General features: G+C 40.9%; 1 protein-coding gene across 6 annotated transcripts in view; it reads left to right on the top strand.

Annotated features, from left to right (window-relative positions):
* SUPT3H (SPT3 homolog, SAGA and STAGA complex component) overlaps nt 1–18,587 on the top strand; it is a 410,193-nt gene that overhangs the window by 293,608 nt on the left and 97,998 nt on the right. For all 6 annotated transcript variants that reach the window (XR_012689525.1, XR_012689527.1, XR_012689528.1 and 3 more), the window contains exon 7: nt 13,448–13,523. Coding sequence is in view for 2 of the 6 variants with exons in the window: in XM_075201312.1 (XP_075057413.1) it covers nt 13,448–13,523 (76 nt within the window). In the remaining 4 variants the exon portion in view is untranslated. The remainder of the gene's footprint in view (nt 1–13,447; nt 13,524–18,587) is intronic.

Below are 18,587 nucleotides of genomic sequence, written 5' to 3'. Positions count from 1 at the left end.
CTCTGTACAAGACAACATCTATTGTGTTTTATGTGAGCAAACTCTAAACCGAGTGGCTTGGATTATAGCATGAAATAACGAGCCTATGAGGCAATGGTGTTTAATGGTTGAGCGCCACAGGACAGATGCAGTGATGTTATGCATGAAATCAAGAGTTATGGAACTGCATATTTAAATAATCTGGTAGAGGTGCACGTATGTCAAGTCTTCCTGGGTTTTGCATGGCAGAGCAAGTAACACTAGTTGACCGTAAGCTTACATAACCTCAGGGCTGGTGAAAAGCTGCTGTTTTTATGAACTTATAACTAAGAATTGTCATAAATTAACCCATTCTCTATGCGTGTTGCTGTCATCTATCGCCCCCCTGGTCCACACCAACAATTTCTTGAACACTTCTCTGCATGGCTCCCTCACTTCTTATCTACTGATATCCCCACCATCATCATGGGTGATTTCAACATCCCTATTTCTAATCCACGTTCCAATGCTGCTTCCAAACTACTCTCTCTAACCTCACTTGACCTCTCCCAGTGGATTGAATCTGCTACTCATCAGGATGGCCACTGTCTTGATTTTGTTTTCTCTAGACTATGCTCAGTTTCTCATTTCCTTAACACTCCTTTCCCCCTCTCGGATCATCACCTTATTAGCTACTCGCTCACCCCCAGTTCTCTCTAGTGTCAAACTCTTCCAAGCCTCCTCGTACCCGCAGGAATATCAACGTTATTGATTTTCAACAGTTTTCCACCTCTCTCCAACACCTTCTCTCCCCAATTTCTACATTCTCCTCCCCTGATCGGGCAGTACCCCATTTTCATCACACCCTAGCAGCTGCCCTGGATCAAGTGGCTCCAGCAACACTACATACTTCGCGTAGAATTCGTTGCCAACCGTGGCACACTACAGTAACACGAACTCTACAAAAACTTTCTCGTAAAGCAGAACGTCACTGGCGTAAATCTTGGACCTCTAATGATTTCATCACATATACTGATATCTACCACTCCTACAGAAATGCTCTGGACACTGCTAAACAAGCATACTACCGATCTCTCATCTATGCTCAGGCTTCCAACCCCAAACGCCTCTAACACATTTAACTCTTTTCTGAATTCTCCTGCCCCAAATCCTCCAACTAACATCAGTGCACAGGATCTTGCTTCCTATTTCAAGGACAAAATTGATAAGATCAGGCTTGAAATGGTATCTCCCTTGACAAGCAATCTGCTCAATTCCTTTGTAGCACCCTCTGACACTCTCTCTTCATTTGATCCCACAAATGAAGAGGAAGTTTCTACTCTCTTCTCATCTTCCTACTCTACCTCCTGTCCTCTTGATCCCATTCCCTCACAAATGGGTATGTCCCTGTCTCCTGTGCTCATTCCCCCTCTAACTAAAATCTGTAATCTATCTCTTTCTACTGGTATTTTTCCATCTATATTCAAGCATGCAGTGAGTACTCCCATTTTAAAAAAACAGAATTCTGACCCTAACTCTCTCATAACTTACCGCCCCAGCTCCCATGCCCCTCCAAGCTTCTCGAGAGAATTGCCTACACACGCCTCACACACTTTTTTACAGAAAACAACCTATTGGTTCCTCTTCAGTCAGGCTTTCGCTCTCAACACTCCACAGAGACTGCGCTGACCAAGGTTGTCAATGATTTGATCACAGCAAAAAATAATAACCAATACTCTCTTCTAATTCTCCTGGATCTCTCTGCTGCATTTGACACTGTTGACCACTCTCTCCTCATACAAACGCTACAATCACTAGGTCTTGAAGGCACTGTCCTATCCTTGTTCTCATCCTACCTATCTAATCGCTCTTTCAGTGTTAATTTCTCTGGATCCACCTCTGCTCCGCTTCCTTTATCAGTTGGAGTTCCACAAGGCTCAGTCTTAGGTCCTCTGCTATTCTCTTTCTATTATTATTATTATTATTATTATTATTATTTTTAATTTTTATTTATAGGGCGCCACTAGGTATCCGTATCGCCGTACAGGGACAGACAGAAACACGATACAGGGTGAGACAGCACGGTACAGTTAACAAAAAGCACAGTAACTCAGAAGCTCGTTGTACAGCTAAATGAGAGGTGAGAGCCCCCAGCGGGGTAGAGAAGGGGGTAGAAGGGCAGGAGGACCTGGACAAGGAGCTGGAGAGCAGAGTTAAGGTGGTGGAGAACAGAAAAAGAGGAGACCCTGCTCGAAGGAGCGTACAATCTAAGGGGAGGGTAGGACGGACAGAGACGCAATGGTAGGAGGAGGGAATGGGTAGAACTGAGGCTGAGACGGAGAGGAGAAAGAAAAGGAGGGAGGTAAGAGGGGGACAGGAGGGAGGGTGGGAGGGGGGTAGGGGGACACTGGGAGGAGGTCAATTAGGTGGGGGACTGGAGGGCTTTAAGGAAAAGGTGGGTTTTGCGGCCCGTTTGAAGCTGGACAAGTTGGGGGAAGTTCTGATGAAGCGGGGGAGCTGGTTCCAGTGGAGAGGGGCAGCGCGGGAGAAGTCTTGGATGCGAGCATGGGAGGAGATAACAAGGGGGGAAGAGAGGCGGCGGTCGTTAGCCGAACGCAGAGGGCGGGATGGAGCGTGAATGGAGATTAGGTTGGAGAGGTAGGGAGCAGTGGAGTTGGAGAGGGCCTTGAAAGTAAGAGTGAGGAGCTTGAACACGATTCTGTAGGGGATGGGGAGCCAGTGGAGGTATTGGTAGAGGGGGGAGACAGAAGAGGAGCGGCGAGAAAGGAAAATGAGCCGAGCGGCAGCATTGAGTACGGAGCGAAGGGGAGCGAGATGAGAGCGGGGGAGGCCAGTAAGGAGGAGGTTACAGTAGTCCAACCGGGAGATAATAAGAGAGTGGACAAAAGCTTTAGTGGCATCTTGGGAGAGGAAGGAGAGGATATGAGGGGCAAAGGAGAGAGAGGAGTCCAGGGTGACGCCAAGGCAGCGAAGTTGAGAAACAGGGGAAATAGAGGAGTTGAGAACGATGATAGAAAGGTCGGAAGGGGAGGGGGAGTGAGCGGGGGAAAGACAATAAGTTTGTTTTTGTGAGATTAAGTTTGAGGAATCTAGAGGACATCCAGGAGGAGATGGCGGAGAGGCAGGTGGACACCCTGGAGAGGAGGGAGGGAGAGAGATCGGGAGAGGAAAGGTAGAGTTGGGTGTTTCTGTACCAAGCTCCTACACCACTTACATTCTAAACCTACACTCTACACCACTAATCTTGGGAAAACTAATAAGCTCCTATGGATTTCAGTATCATCTCTATGCGGATGATACACAAATTTATCTATCCTCTCCTGATCTTTCACCATCTGTGTTGTCTTGCGTTACTGACTGTCTTTCTGCCATTTCATCTTGGATGTCTTCTCGCCAACTCAAACTCAATCTTTCAAAAACTGAATTAATAATATTCCCACCCAAAAACAGAAGCTTCCTGCCTGACATTTCTAGTTCTGTCGATAACATGACCATAAATCCCACCCCGCAAGCTCGCTGCCTAGGTGTAATCTTCGAGTCACAACTGTCGTTTATTCCCCACATCAACTCTATATCTAAATCATGTTACATACACCTAAAGAACATTTCCAGAATACGCACATATCTGACACAAGACACCGCAAAAACATTAATTCATGCACTCATCATCTCCCGCATCGACTATTGCAATTCCCTCCTTACTGGTCTTCCCAAAGTCAGACTTGAACCCCTACAATCTATTTTGCACGTAGCGGCTAGATTGATTTTCCTTACAAACCATTATTCCTCTGCTGAGCCACTCTCAGTCTCTACATTGGCTGCCTGTATTTCAACGAATTCAATATAAAATTCTTCTACTAACATACAAGGCCATCAACAAAATTGCACCGACATACATTTCCTCACTTGTCTCGAAATAACTCCCTACTCGACAACTCCGTTCTGCACAAGATCTACGTCTCTCTTCCAATCTCATCACATCCTCCCATTCTCGGTTAAAGGATTTTTTCCGGGCTGCACCCACTTTGTGGAATTCCCTCCCACACACAGTAAGACTTTCCTCTAGTCTTCAAACCTTCAAGCGTTCACTGAAAACCCACCTCTTCAGACAAGGTTATGATATTCCTCAACCATCATCTTAATTTCCCGAGATTACCCTATTACCATCCTCTACACAGCTAACGCAAGACAACAACCTTCTGACCAACATTGCCACACACACAGCCCACTCAGTACTTTTACCTTTGCAGTCTGGCTGGTCCATTGTGCAATATGATGTAGCACATGCCCTTGTGTTTCTAACTCCCATTGTCCTATAGATTGTAAGCTTTCGAGCAGGGTTCTCTTACCTCTCTGTCTGTATGTATTACCCAGTATTGTCTTATTAATGTTTGTTCCCAATTGTAAAGCGCTACGTAATTTGCTGGCGCTATATAAATAAATGATAGTGATGATGATAAATTGCATAGATAGGCCAATATGTAATAATTTATTTAATTTTAAAAAAAAATGTAAATAATTGTAAACTGAAATACAGGTAGCACCGTCGTGCCCTTAATATAAGGAATTATATGAAACCTGCATAAGGGTGAAATTAGCAGTATATTAAAAATGTTAAATTTGGTGAGTGGGGTGAGTCAAATGTGATAGTAGAGTGTGTCTCCTTGTCTAAGGCATGTGCTGCCTGCTTCCGGGAAAAGAGGCAAGTAGATTGCTCACATATATACACTGACTATAGATGTGCTGCTTACTTCCATACTCAGTAGATTGCACATGTGTACACTGACTATATAGATGTGCTGCTTACTTACATACTTAGTAGATTGCACACCTAGGCACGGGCTATAGTAGAGCTGTTTCAAGTTTGGCTCTTTACAAATAATGTTATTTGTCATTTTCACTGTTAAAGCCACAATGACCTTGGCACTGAGCATTTAACATATAAATCGGCCAAAGAGTCTATTATGTAATGCAAATATTTACACATGCAGATCGTGCAATAACTTTCCATATAATGCTTATTTGCTTTATATTTTAAGAATAACTACCTTACAATATTTTCACTTATTATGCATTTCATCCTTTGTCACACAATAGAGCTAGTTGCTTGAGTTGTGATTATAATTAGTGGTGTTTAGTCTGTGGGTTTATTATTGCCTAAAACCCATCCCATGTTTTTGTGATTTTAGTTAAACAATCGCTTGTTTACAGTTGTTGCTTGGTGTATTTTGCTTGCACTTTACTTGAGAGTAAATCAGCAAGGTTGTGGTCCTATTGTTTATCTCTCCTTGTTTGCTTCTATATATGGCTCGTTATCACGTGGGATTTCTCGTGCATAAGGTTTGTGTTGGGGTGACATGCAGAGATAGCTAATGAAGATTGCGGTGCTTATTCTTCATCCCATGATCCCTTCACAGGTCATGAAAAAAAATTGAAGTGATGTAGAAACAGTTATGCATGAAAATAACAAGACAAAGGCACACAATAAATAACACAGCGGGACAGAAATACAACTATACCAGATAAATTAGTTCCCTGCGAATGCAAGACACAGAGCTAATTAGGTAAAAATTACTGACAGACTTTGTATGATTTTGGTAAATCTGCACAGGTTTAAAAGGGTCATTTGTAGCGTCGGGTGTTTCACTCACTGGGGGGTGTTTTTGTTTTTTTTTTGTTTTTTTTTTATAAAGACTGATGCACAGTAACCCACAGCATCCAATCAGATTCTGTCATTTCTTTCTAGTACAGCTTAGAAAATGAAAGCAAACATTTGATTGGTTGCTATAGTTTGCAATACATTAAAAAAGTGTTAAATATGTTTGTTTAAATAAAATATTTAAGCAAACTGATACCGTGCTGATAACTGTAGACCTATGACTTTAATATCCTCAATTGGATAGCCAATATTCTGCGGTGAAATAAACATTTCTGTAATTGCTCAAAGAATACCCTGATTTTAGTCTCTACCACAGTGGTCGATATTCTGCAAAAATCAGCTGATAAGCTGTCATCTCATCAACCCTCTGATTGCACAATTGACTTGTTAGACACAGTCACACCTTCTAGACCTTGTATGTACCCCTTTTCAGTCCCAGAATCATTGCTAGACTAAGGGCTTTAGCTGTCCTGCTTCATAATTTGCTGGGCAGGATTCTTTTTTTATTTATAAAACCACAGTATATAGACTCCCTCTATTGACTAGAGGCCTGAATAAAATCATAGTCAAGAGTCTCTTTCCACTAATTTCAGAATTTTTTCACCTCATTAAAGTTGCCTCATTTTTTATCGTCCTAGTCCTCAGAGCAGCCTATAATTTGATTCATATTAGTGAAGTACACAGAACGGAAAAAAATAATGATAACCACAGCCACTTTGAATATCTTCTGATACTGCTTGGGTTTTGCAGTGCCCCAGATCTGTTCCAGAAGATTCAGTGATCTCTTTCCAGATCCTTTTGGACACGTTATGATAGTTTATGTAGATGAATTATTAGTGCTCTCTCCATCTCTTGAACGACATTATTGGCAATTTCTTCATTGAAAGCACAATCTGTATCCTAAAATGTAAAAAGGCTTATTGGGTATCAACATGTTTCTGTATCAACCTGTTTCTGTTAGTGCACGGATTGTGTTTGTTACTTGGGTCTATATAGCATACAATGCTTATTTGGATGTGTCTCTCCAAGGTTATATCATTCCTTCTCCAGGATTTCAAACGAATCCTACTAAAACAGCTGCAGTATTAAATGTTTATTTATAATGGGTCACGTTGGTCCACAGTGCCTTACAAAGATGAGTAGAGTGTGTTATAGCAGAGGACAACCTGAAACCTGGAGTTATAAGGGCAACATAGAGAGCATAAGTCATAATAATAGGGAACATGGAGGACATGCAGCAGGTAGTTAACAGGATGCACAGGTAGACAAGAAGGAGACAGGAACACATGACGAAGGAGGACCCTGCTCGTTAGTGCTTACAATCTATCTAATGTGTCTTTGACTTTGCAAATTATCACAGAGAATTTATACAAATTGACTCAACCATAGCAAGATTCATTATCAATCTGACTGAAGAATTTCAATCATAGGGAGTTCTGTTAAAGGTCCCATTATCTTTCTAATTCCTTCTCACCCCCTTCGGTCAGCTAACGGCTACCACCTCACCTCCCATCTGGTTCCAACATCTTACTCTCGCATTCAAGACTTCTCTCGTGCCGCCCCCTTCTTTGGAATGATCTCCCTCGCTCCATCAGTCTATCCCCCAGCCTGCATCATTTCAAACGCCCCCTAGAACCCACCTGTTCAGGAAAGCCTACACTTTCTCTGTCTAACCCATCCCCTGCTCCCCCATAACATGCCCCTTCTTCATCCTTCTTAACCAGTCATTATATTCCCCACCCTCATTCTCATTCTCCCTCTCTTCCTCTTACCACCTGCTCTTGTTCATCTCTCTCTTCAGACTTCTACACCCTGACCCTCTGCTTTGTGTCTCTTGTTAGTCTGACCCTTCCCTCTAGATTGTAAGCTCTCACGAGTAGGGCACACTTATCCTCATGTCCTCCTCCTCGGCACCCCTACATTAGTTTTACACCTCATTTCTAAACCTCTGTTCTTGGTCTCATCTTCTCCCTTTCTTCCCACCTTGCATGCCTTGATCCTGTTAGCTGCCCCCACACTCCTGGGCACAAGGTCAGCTTGCTTCAGTTCTCTCCTCCCGCTCCCCCTTTCCATCTCTAGTTTGTTAGTGTCCTGTCCTTCTCTTATACCTCTTTGCTCGGTGTACTTGCTCTCAACTGGGTTGTTATTTTACTTTACTTTGTTTTTGTATTGCCCTGTATGCGGTGTCCTGTTTTGTCTTATGCTCATCTGGGTCGATAATTTACTGCACGGTGCTGTACTATGTTTTGTTATGCCCTTTATGCCGTGTCTGGTTTTGTTCTTTGCCTTATGTACTGTGCTACGGACCCTTTTCTGGTACCATAGAAATAAAAGATAATAATCTGCAGGCTTAATCATCCAACCAAATTGTCACAAAGTGCCAAAGTATAACATGGGTCAATGATGTGGTTATCTACAAAAGTCCCCGTCCTAAAGTCCCATCTCGTTATTCCTTTATACCATCACTAAGAGATTGGTTCCAGCCGTAGCTGATTCGATTTCGTTAAAATTTCCCCAGCAGAGTATAAATCTCAAGCATCATTCATGTGTCTCTTGAAACCTGTTGTCAAAAGGTAAAACATTAGCTTCTGGCATCCAGTGCTTAATTTATTTAAGTTTGTTTTTGTTTTAATGCAGGTTCAGATTACTTTCTAAGGATACGTTTGTTGCCTTAATGTTATTTTTTTAAGTTGGTTTCAGTTCCAGTGTAGCTAAGTGCCCATCAGAGTATAACATAAATAAATAGATTGTTTTAGAATGCTTAGATCTGATTTATGTCATACATTGAAGAGAACCACTCGGAGACTCACTGATGTTCTAGAGAACTTCAAGACTATTATTATTCTTCCATGTGGATTAAACATATGCTTATTTTATGTAGGCAGAGTGCTCATGAACAGCTAGTAGAGATAATTATACCTTTAACTACCGTATCATAATGTTGAAACACACAGAACTTCTAGCAATGAGTATAAATCACGAGTCCTTATGCTAGTGATAAATTATGACGTTGACTCTTTGATCTGTTCTATGCTGTTTATTTTACAGTTTTAGTAGAACATGATTTTATTTTTCTTTAGCTAATTTAGCCTGCCTACACTTGTGATGTGTAAAACACCATTGCCTGACCTGGTTCTGTGACGCAGTGCACATACAAAGGCTAGATAGGGCTCCCTTCACACTCTTTGTAGGACAGACAACAATGCTATATTAGTGGAACAAGTTAGGTTGGAAGGGCAAACACATGGACTGCCACAGCACAAATCTTTCTGATACTTGATGACTGCCAACAAAGGCAGATGCACTACTCAAGTGATGTGATTCAACACCGACTCAATCATATCGCATCCATCCATTGTCATTTTGAATGGACCAGTCAATTTTATGCTGATTTTGGCCATCTAATCCCCCATATGTGTGGCCCACTATGACGAGCATTCTTTTTTTTTGCATTTGCTTACCAAATTAATTTAATCAATTAATAATGGATACAAGAACTTTAGAATGACAAAGATTTCCTGCTGGGAATTGTGAGGTTTGCACAGAGGAATAGATGAACGCCACTCCTAGTATATGCACTCAAAAATGAAATGAGAAAAAAAAAAATAAGACTCTTGCTTTAGAGTTATTTTTTTTTCTACAAATATTTGCTTGAACTATATCCTGTAATTTAAGCCTTTTTCTTTTTCTGATCTTTCTGTTCCATGAAACAGGAGGTGTACGTATGCTCCTAGCTATTTGACGGCCAGCTAATTTCACAGAGTCAGCCATCGTGATCGTTATTGGATGATTAGTTATGCTGCAAAATTTTATTTTCTCCTGTTATCCTGGCATCACTCTATCTCTGGGTTAGACAATTTTCCATGTTCCGGAGAATTTTGTTCCATACTGGCTGGCTCAGAGGATTGTCTGAATCTGTATTTCAGAGATGTAAAACAAAATAGCAGAAACAAAGAATTCCAAAAGCTCCTGGAACAGCTGATTAGGGCGGTGGAGTATCCATCATAGGCAAGTGGGCATTACCCCCCATGGACCCATCAGTCAGTGGGGCCTGGAACAGTCCCTAAATTTATGGGCCCACACTGCGCCCACAGTTGTACCGGCATGAGTAATGGTGGCCCTGGCCAGCCTGGACTTATCTGCTTCCAATGGACCAGCTATTGTATTAAATACAGTGGCTGGTCCATGGTCTTATAGTGGGGAGTGATCTGAGCCTCCTCCCTATTGGCTTCCCCACTCCCCTCACCTTCCCCTTAGTCCCTCCTCTTCCCTCGACTAGCAGCTTACAAAAACTTTTATATCTTAATCTGCAACCTGCTAAAAAGGACATTAGAAGCAATTTTTAGAAGATGTTTACAATACAGGTATGACATCTATTTTGGGCATTTGGGATTTTCCACATTGGGGGATTTTACATTAAAAAAAAAATACTCTTATAAAACTGTTAATAGTGCTGCTCACAGTGACTGGAAGAGTTGACTTCTGTTTCCTCTGGCATCCTCCTCCTAATTCACTTGTTTACCTGGGCTCCTTATAGTAACTGTGCAATCACATAGCACCAGCAATAAGTTGCCTTCTTCCCGTCCTGTAACTTTCTGGATAAGAGATGCCACATCTGTATTTTTTTTTTCTTTTGTTCCTAATCATTACTCATCTGAGTTTAAGAAGCATCTGAGTACAGAAACCAGTCATGCATTTCCTTTGGAAAATCATTTAACCCGCTAAATTTTTCTACTGAGTAATATAATAATTGTTTGGCATACTGGAAGATTTTTACAGTTTATTTTTGTTGCTCCGCTTCTCACAATCTTTCCGTAGTCAGTAGTTTAGGGTGTGATATCCTTGTTCTGAAAGACAATCTTAACCATTACCAGTGACCAGATGACTCTTAACATCTTCAAATCTTTAAACTATATGTGTCATAGTCAATAACCTTGTTCAGCGACCAGATTCAAGTTGGAGAGAGAGAAAAGTTCACTGCTTCTCTATGTGAAGAAAGCATGTAATATCCTGGGACGTTTGGAGATGAATATTTGTCAGAAGTCGCTACAGTTTCTTTCAGAATAATCTGGCATCTGATCTATGTCCAAATCAAACCCACATAAAAACATGACTATATCCTGAATAAAAAGGAATCAAGTCAGGCCGCGGAGATGCTCCATAAATCTAATGGCTTTTTTTTTTTTTTTGGTTGGTAAATTTCCACTTTTTTTTTTCTTCATATTTACTCTGTAAACATCTTATGGTTTTAAAAAGTTAGAAGCAAATGAAAGTCGTAAACACACACATGGGACCACACATTGAAAAAAAACTTTTTTCCCAGGTTCATTTTCATTTGGATATTATTTCGCAATCTATTTTTGTTATATTATTTCTATATAGTGAACATAATATTTAAATACAATATTAATTATATATAGTTTACATTATTTTTATATGTAATGATGTATAGTTTACATTATTTATGTGTGTGTGTGCATTTTTGTGGTGATTTTTTTTTTCCAGTTAGCACAGTGATAGCATTGATCACCATATTGTACAGTTCCCAGTCAATCGCCATGTTATACAGCTCCCAATTTCCTGTATCTTATGCAATGCTATCTTTATACGTCTCCAATTATCCAGCAAAGGGCATAGTTCTAAATGTGGAGCATATTATATTACCACCACCTCCCTTAATCAGTATATTATAACCCTCTATGTCTACAATATTACACAGCTCTGATATTTTCCAGTCATATTTAACTGACCCTATTTGACCATGATATTAATCCCCCTGTTTTTCCATAATATTATATGACCCTGAATTAGGAGCGTACATTACTACCCAGTTGTCTACAATAACACAGAACTCCCAGTTGTCCAGCATACTTTTTAGCCCCTAATAGTCCAGCATATTAGTTTGCAATTGACAATGAGCTTCTCAACCTGGTCCATTGCCTGCTCAATTTATACTATAGGTTTTGTTTTTGGCAATGTGGCTTCTACTACATTGGGGGGAAAAATCAGACAAATGTGTGTGCGAATTCTGTTACGACAGGCTATGGTGTTCCATTATTAGTTAAATATTTTCACGGGACACATAAGTGACCCAAAGTTGCTGACATTTGTGTAGCTATACTGTACTTTATAAGACTCTCTTTAACTACCACTCGCTTTCTCTCCTTTACTTTGCCTCCAAACTGAGTGACAACTGCCTATTTCACTTTCAGTCCTCTCACTGTCTTCTCTGCAGTCGGTATTCTGCCCCCAATATTTCACTCTCATGAAAATTCTAAGGGTTACTTTTTCATACTCATCCTTCAGGACCTCTCTGCTGTTTTTGACATTGTTGACCACCCTCTTCTCCTGCACACCCTTCACCAGGTTTGCTGTCATGACACAGTTTTTGTTTTTTTGGCACAATCTGTACCAATTCAACCGTTCCATCAGTGTGTCTACCTCTGACACAGCCACCCTTCCCCTCTCACTATCTGTTGGGGTCACTCAAGGCTATGTATTGGCCCTTTCCTTTTCTCACTCTACACCTCTTCTCTTGGGGACCTAGTTTGTTCATCCAGTCTTCAACGCCACCTCTACATTGGAGACATTTAAAATCTATCTCTCCTTCCCTGTCTTGTGTAACCAGCCGTCCCTCTGTTATAGGTGTCTGAACACTCTCGTTGGGCAAATCTCTACACCTGCTTTCCATATCCTTGAGAATCCAATTACTTACCCTAACCTACAAAGTCCTCACCAGCAGCACTCATGCATTTCAAACCACATCTCAAAATACTCTCAGAGATGCCATCTTACATCTACCTCTGACCTGCTCCTCGCATTGTCTCTGAATACCAACTCTGACTGGCACCTATTAGATTTCTAAAGTGAAATTTTCTACCTCACCTGATCTGATTGTCCAACCTTCAAGTCTTTATATGCTCTGAAAACCACACTTCTTTATTTGAGTGTACACATATCCCACCTATACTACTCAAACCGTTACACCCTCACAACTGTTCCATACGCCACTCTGAGCCACACATGCTCCTCTGTCTTACCTGTGACCCACTAGATTGTAAGCTCTCATGAGCAGGGCTCTCCACGCCCTTTGTTTGCATGATTGTGTTAATTTGGTTACCTTTTTAAGATATCTGTTTTATACGTGTTCTGCTTACCCCACTGTCTGGTGCTGCGGAGCATTGTACCAACCACAATAGTAATAATATGTCCTGACTTCTGTCACATGTAGCAATAAACTGTTATTATTTGCCACAACAAGAGGCCCGGTGGGGCTCCCGCATGAAATCTGCAGGTTGCTTATACTTCATTTAATGAAATGATCTTTGCTCTTTATTGAGATTATTTTATCTGATTTTAATGTTATTTTTATTGTGTCTGTTTGGTACATTAAGTGCTTACTAGCATAATAAAAAGGAGGGCATATATACATGTTCCCATTGTGTCTTTAGAATGTGTGCTGTAGTATGTCAAATGGGAGTTTCTATACCATATATCACCCCATCAGTGATGTCACTGTGATGATTAAGTTAAGATGATTGGTGAACACTATGCTGCTTTTTTTACTTGATTGTGAATTTCATGCTTGATAAATACACTGAAGCACCAGTCTGGGCCCTATAATTATCCTTGAAAGGTATTTTAATTGAGAGGGATGTATACTGTCAGTTACTGAAACTAATCTTTCAGTATATTACCATTAATTATAATGGTTACAGTGTACAATGCTTTCGTATTTATTCTACATTATAGAAGGTAGAGTAAACATGCCTTTTAACTACCATTTAACTTCTTTTGTCTTCTATACAGAGAGCTGATAAACAAACCCGGAGCATGGACTCAGCACAATATGCGGAATTCTGTGAAAGTCGTCAGCTGAGCTTCTGTAAGTTCCAGAATGGAATGTCCAGCGCCCGCTTGCTGCTTTAAAATGAGCCTCATCAGCTAACAATAGATGAGCGATGGTATTCATTTGAAGGGGCCCCTAAATCTAAAAAGCTAGTTCATCCAATATAAAAATGTATCGTATAACACTCGCAAATATTGATGTAAAAGTTCCTGTACCTGGACAGAACGTTATGTGGGAAATGACACTACAAGCTATTGTCCTGTCTAAGCTACAATCCTACTTAATATGGCAATGCAGGTTAAATTTAGTGACCCATGCTTTAAGCAGCCTGCTACCCTTTTTTTCTATATCCCTCCCTGGTCACTGAGTGCCCCCCTAATTATAACAAAAGGTAGAGTGGGCACACACAGACATAAGCATTATAATAATAGTCATAGTGAGTTTGTGTTACTAATAAGAAGCCATATACTCATTAATTATTGAGGTAGAATACCAGTTGCACAGTTCTTTTTGAACTCACAATTATCTGTTTTAGATAGATAGCTATATCTATACATCTACCACTATGTTCTGTTCACAGACACACCTTAGCAAATATCCTAAATATGGGTGTTACAGTTATAAACACTGTAAATATAATTTCCTTCCAGCCACTTACGCACAGATTCTGGTATATATTTATACAGTGCAAGTAAGATAATCATACAAGCTTAGATACTCATAATGCAGCACAGGTACAAAGATACTTATATCAGTTAAGATTGCATGCAGAATGGAGAGCTTCATTTAAGAGATTATATTACATACTTATAATATAAAATAGGTCAACATAGATTATAAATTCAATCCAATACCATATCAATATAGCAATCCCATATATTTCTTTGCATAGCAATCTCAATCCCAGATATTCCATTACCTATCAGTTGTTGCTATGCCAGAACCCTTTACCTGTCCTCCATTCCTCCTTTCCATAGCTCTAGTGATGTTGGGGAAAGAAAGAGATGATACTTTTTTTTCTAGGGGTTTGCTGTCTGTGAAGGAGGCCAGCGCTCCCATCATCGCACCCACATAAGCTTTCCTAGTATTAGTGTAAGGTTGTGTACAATTCTGTAAACTGGTGATTTCAAATTGCAAGTGGAAATGCACAATCTTTTTGTGAGCAAGATGTTTTCTTCATATAGGAAAGTGGCGCTCAGTACATGGAAGCATCCAGAGGATTGCCAGGGCCCAAGAGCCAGCAGAATAGTCATTCAGAGCCAGAAGAAGAGTTGCCACAGCCTTAAAGGGTCAAGAGCCAGAAGTTCAAAACACAGGGAATAATCCCAAAGAGTCAGGAGCACAGGTCCAGAGAAGCTGGCTCACAGGGACAAATTCAATAAAATAGCAATATGTGGTTCTCAGGAAGCTGTTTATAGGCCTGAAACAAGCCTCAGGAGCTGACAACTAATTACTAGCAGCAGGTCATTAGGATATTCCCTAATGTAGTTCTACACAGATGAACAGGACAGGTGTGTAGTGGTTGCTAACTGAGCAATTCACTGTTTAGAGGCTGCAATATTGCAACCCAGCGTTTGTTGTTCCAGTCCCTCAGTACCAGACTCCTCTCGGTCATTGGTAGTGTCAGGTTTCATAAGAAACCCTACTTCTACAATAGAAAAGTGGCCATGCCATTTTAGCAAACTATGGAGAATTCAACTTGCAGCCCCTGTATGCATGGAAATTGGCTTTGATGGTGGTTTAGACATCTGGTAAGGGCTTTGAGGAACCTTTAAACAAGGACTAAGTTTGTAAGGGCCATGTTAGTTGGTAGATGACATTTTATGCAAATAAAAGCAGCACTAAATAGGCTGAAGGATGGCATTTTACAAAAAGATACAGGTTGGCAAAGTCCCATCATGTTCTACTAATATTAAGACATGGCATTGGACGAAAATGAAACAGACAGGAGTAGCAGCACCAGATGAGTAGTAGGATGGTAGCTTACATAAACGATACAGGTGGGCAAAACAGCATTTTCTTGTATTAGGATATGGTATTGGTTGCAATCAAAACAGATAAGAAGTGCCGCCCCGGCTAAGTAGTAGGATGGCAGTTTGTGAAAACAATATAGGTGGACAAAGCCCAGTTTTTCTCAGTTCTAGTAGATGACATTGGTGGCAAATGAAACAGACAGTAAGTAAGTTATATTCCACAAATTTGATGCCTTTCATAGATGGTTTCTTGTCTATGCCATTTAGTCTCGAGTCCTTTTCTAAAATCATCACCATCAGGGGAGGGCTGGCAAAGTTTAGCCCGGGAGGAGGGGAGGGGGGGGGGGGGGGGGCAAGACTCGACTCAGCAGTCTATTAGGAAAATTTTAAAGGCAAAAAAAATGCAGGTGACCCGGCCCAAGGTAGCCCAGTATGGGAGCAACCCGAGGGGCAGATGCCGCTCTGCCCAACTGGCCCCTGCTCTCCATCAATCACCAGTTCACATAACTTAATCATTATACTTCTGATGATGATGAAAGTCATATACTGTGACATTGCGTCTCTCTTTCCACCTGTTCTCAAGTACTCATACAGTAACATAATTGCTAACTTCATAAAGTCGGCGCCCAGGAGATGCGGGGGTAAGTGGGCGTGCGGAGTGGGTGGGGCTCGGCGAATTGCGTAATTTTGACCCTGTCCCCACGACGTATTCATGCAAATGCATCATTTTACTGCAGGGACGGGGCCAAAATGCTGCGATTCCCTGAGAATTGTGTCACTTTGTCTCTAATTCTGTCCAGTTTACTAGTAACTGGGCAGATTCAGGAGACTGCCCTTCTCACCCGGAAGACCTACCTGGAATTCTGGACTCTCACGGACATTCCGGGAGAGTTGGCTAGCGTGTATAATATTCTCCGCAAGTTTCATGTTCAACTAATATTTCGTTGCATTCATTTTTCTTTTTGAGTGCCTCTTTTTTTCTCTTCTTTTGATCACATGCAGCGTCTCCTGTATCGAACTAGTCAGATCGATCATGTTCATGTTTTATGATAGGGTGACAAGAATTTTCTGTATCTGTGCTGCTATATGTTCTCCGACCCACTCCAGAACAGTATTACATTGGTCATGAAGGGAGTGGTGTGTATATAAACAGACGGAATCACAAGATTCACACTTTGCACAAAAATTATATTTTGCTTCGCTATAAGATCAGTAGATCTCAGGCAATTTCGAGTCAGCCCGTACATGTAAAACTCAACGGTGTCAATGGCTCAAATCCAAACCGTTCATCAATACAATAAATTGAAAAGTTTCTTATCAATTGGAATATTGAAAATGTCGAACTTCTCCTTTAAATTGGCAGAGAAGAAGTGCACAATGCTCTTGTTATTGTACATATTAAATGGAAAATAATTTCTGCTTGCAGCATACTCTGTACCAGCTCTGTTTTCCGCTTATGCTAAATGATGATCATTATAGGGTAAAGTATAACACATATTGTAGGTCACAGTTATTCTTCTATTGCCTGACCTGAATAGATTCCTTATTTAGCAGTTTCAGCTAATAGCACGATGACTGCATGATTTTTTTTTTCCAGCGCTCGCTCTAAGTTCCTCGAAATACATTGTGGGCAGCAACATAATGACTTTCAGATTAGTAAGGACTGACCATGCAGCAAAACTGTGACTAAGAGTGTTTAAAGGTCAGAGCAATAGTAGTAAAGAAAACAACACATTGAAGGCACATGACCCACAATAGTGGCCTTTATTACCCCACAACTTTAGTTTCTGTTATCTCACTTATTTTACCAGTGCAAGAGAACGTTATAAATCGTTGTTGTTTTTTCCCAAATGTAGCAAAACAATTTTTTATTATTATTTTTTTCCCCCAAGTATTTTATTTTATTCTAAATTTAATACAGCCTCCGCAGTTCAGCTTTGACGTAGTTGGATGCAGCTGCAAAACATTAAGTGACTGGTACTTTCAGATCACAGTGATTCCAGTAAATGAGAGGTTTGCGATAAAGCCATTTTTAAACCTAAAAATTATAATCAAGGCTCTGTATAAATGTAAACATACAAGAATGAAAACTGCTGCGCTGTGAAGGGAACAGAAATAGCTCCTAAAATGCCAGTGTTTGGTTTCATGTGTGTCCCGGCTGTTTGCTCTTTTGACATGGCGCAGCTTCTTCTCACTCAGAGTCCTCGCCTCCGGATCCGAGGAAACGTTACCTGTGCCTTACGTATCTGTTGTAGAAACCACATGAGGCTCTTGAGTATAAGCCAAAGGCCAATGGCAGCTGTGGTCTGCGATACATGTCCACTCCACCACACAGTAGCCACTATCCCATGTGAAACATGGGTAATTGTAGTGCGCAAAAAGACAAGGGCACTGCCCTCTTGACCACTGTCCGAAAGCAAAAATCAGTACTGCCGTGTTCACGGGAAATAAACCGCAGTGCTAGATCCTCGCTATTGGAGGTTCCAACCATTCAGCAGATACAGAATTAATCTTTTAGTAGAAAACAGGAATCATTGTATAGATGTGATACCTTTGCTGGCTTATTGAGTGCATATTTTGGGAAACAAATCCCTTTTTTTACTAGCAATGTGTGCTGGAGTGAACCTTTACTCAAGTATCCTTTTCCAGTGTATATACGAGGGGGTACCCAAAAGTAACCAGAATCATGTTCTAGAAGGCGGGGAACGTGTAGTATGAGCTTCCGCTGCTAGGTGAATGTTTGCAGAACACTTCTGAGCCAGTATGTCTGCCGACATTGCGGGAGGAATGTAGCGTTTGACTCCAGTTATTTTTTTTGTCAACGAGTTATTCAATCTTTCGCCTATTTTTTGTGATGGCTGATTCACACGAACAACGTGCTGCTGTAAAATTTTGTTTTCTTTTTGGAAAAAATGCAGCAGAAATGGTTGTTATGCTACAAACAGCAGACAAGGAAGCTGTCATGAGTAAAACACAAGTTTCCGAATGGCTCTCCAGTTTCAAAAGAGGTGAAATGTCAATTGACAATCAAGCTCGTTCCGGACATCTTTGGACCACCTGAAGAGGGGAAAATGTTATGAAAATTCGTCAAGCCATTCTGGAAGATCGCCGTCGGACCATCGATGAA

The sequence above is a fragment of the Mixophyes fleayi genome, chromosome 3 (assembly GCF_038048845.1).
Source record: "Mixophyes fleayi isolate aMixFle1 chromosome 3, aMixFle1.hap1, whole genome shotgun sequence".
NCBI classification, from domain to species: Eukaryota; Metazoa; Chordata; class Amphibia; order Anura; family Limnodynastidae; genus Mixophyes; species Mixophyes fleayi.
This window is presented reverse-complemented; position numbering and strand designations above follow the sequence as displayed.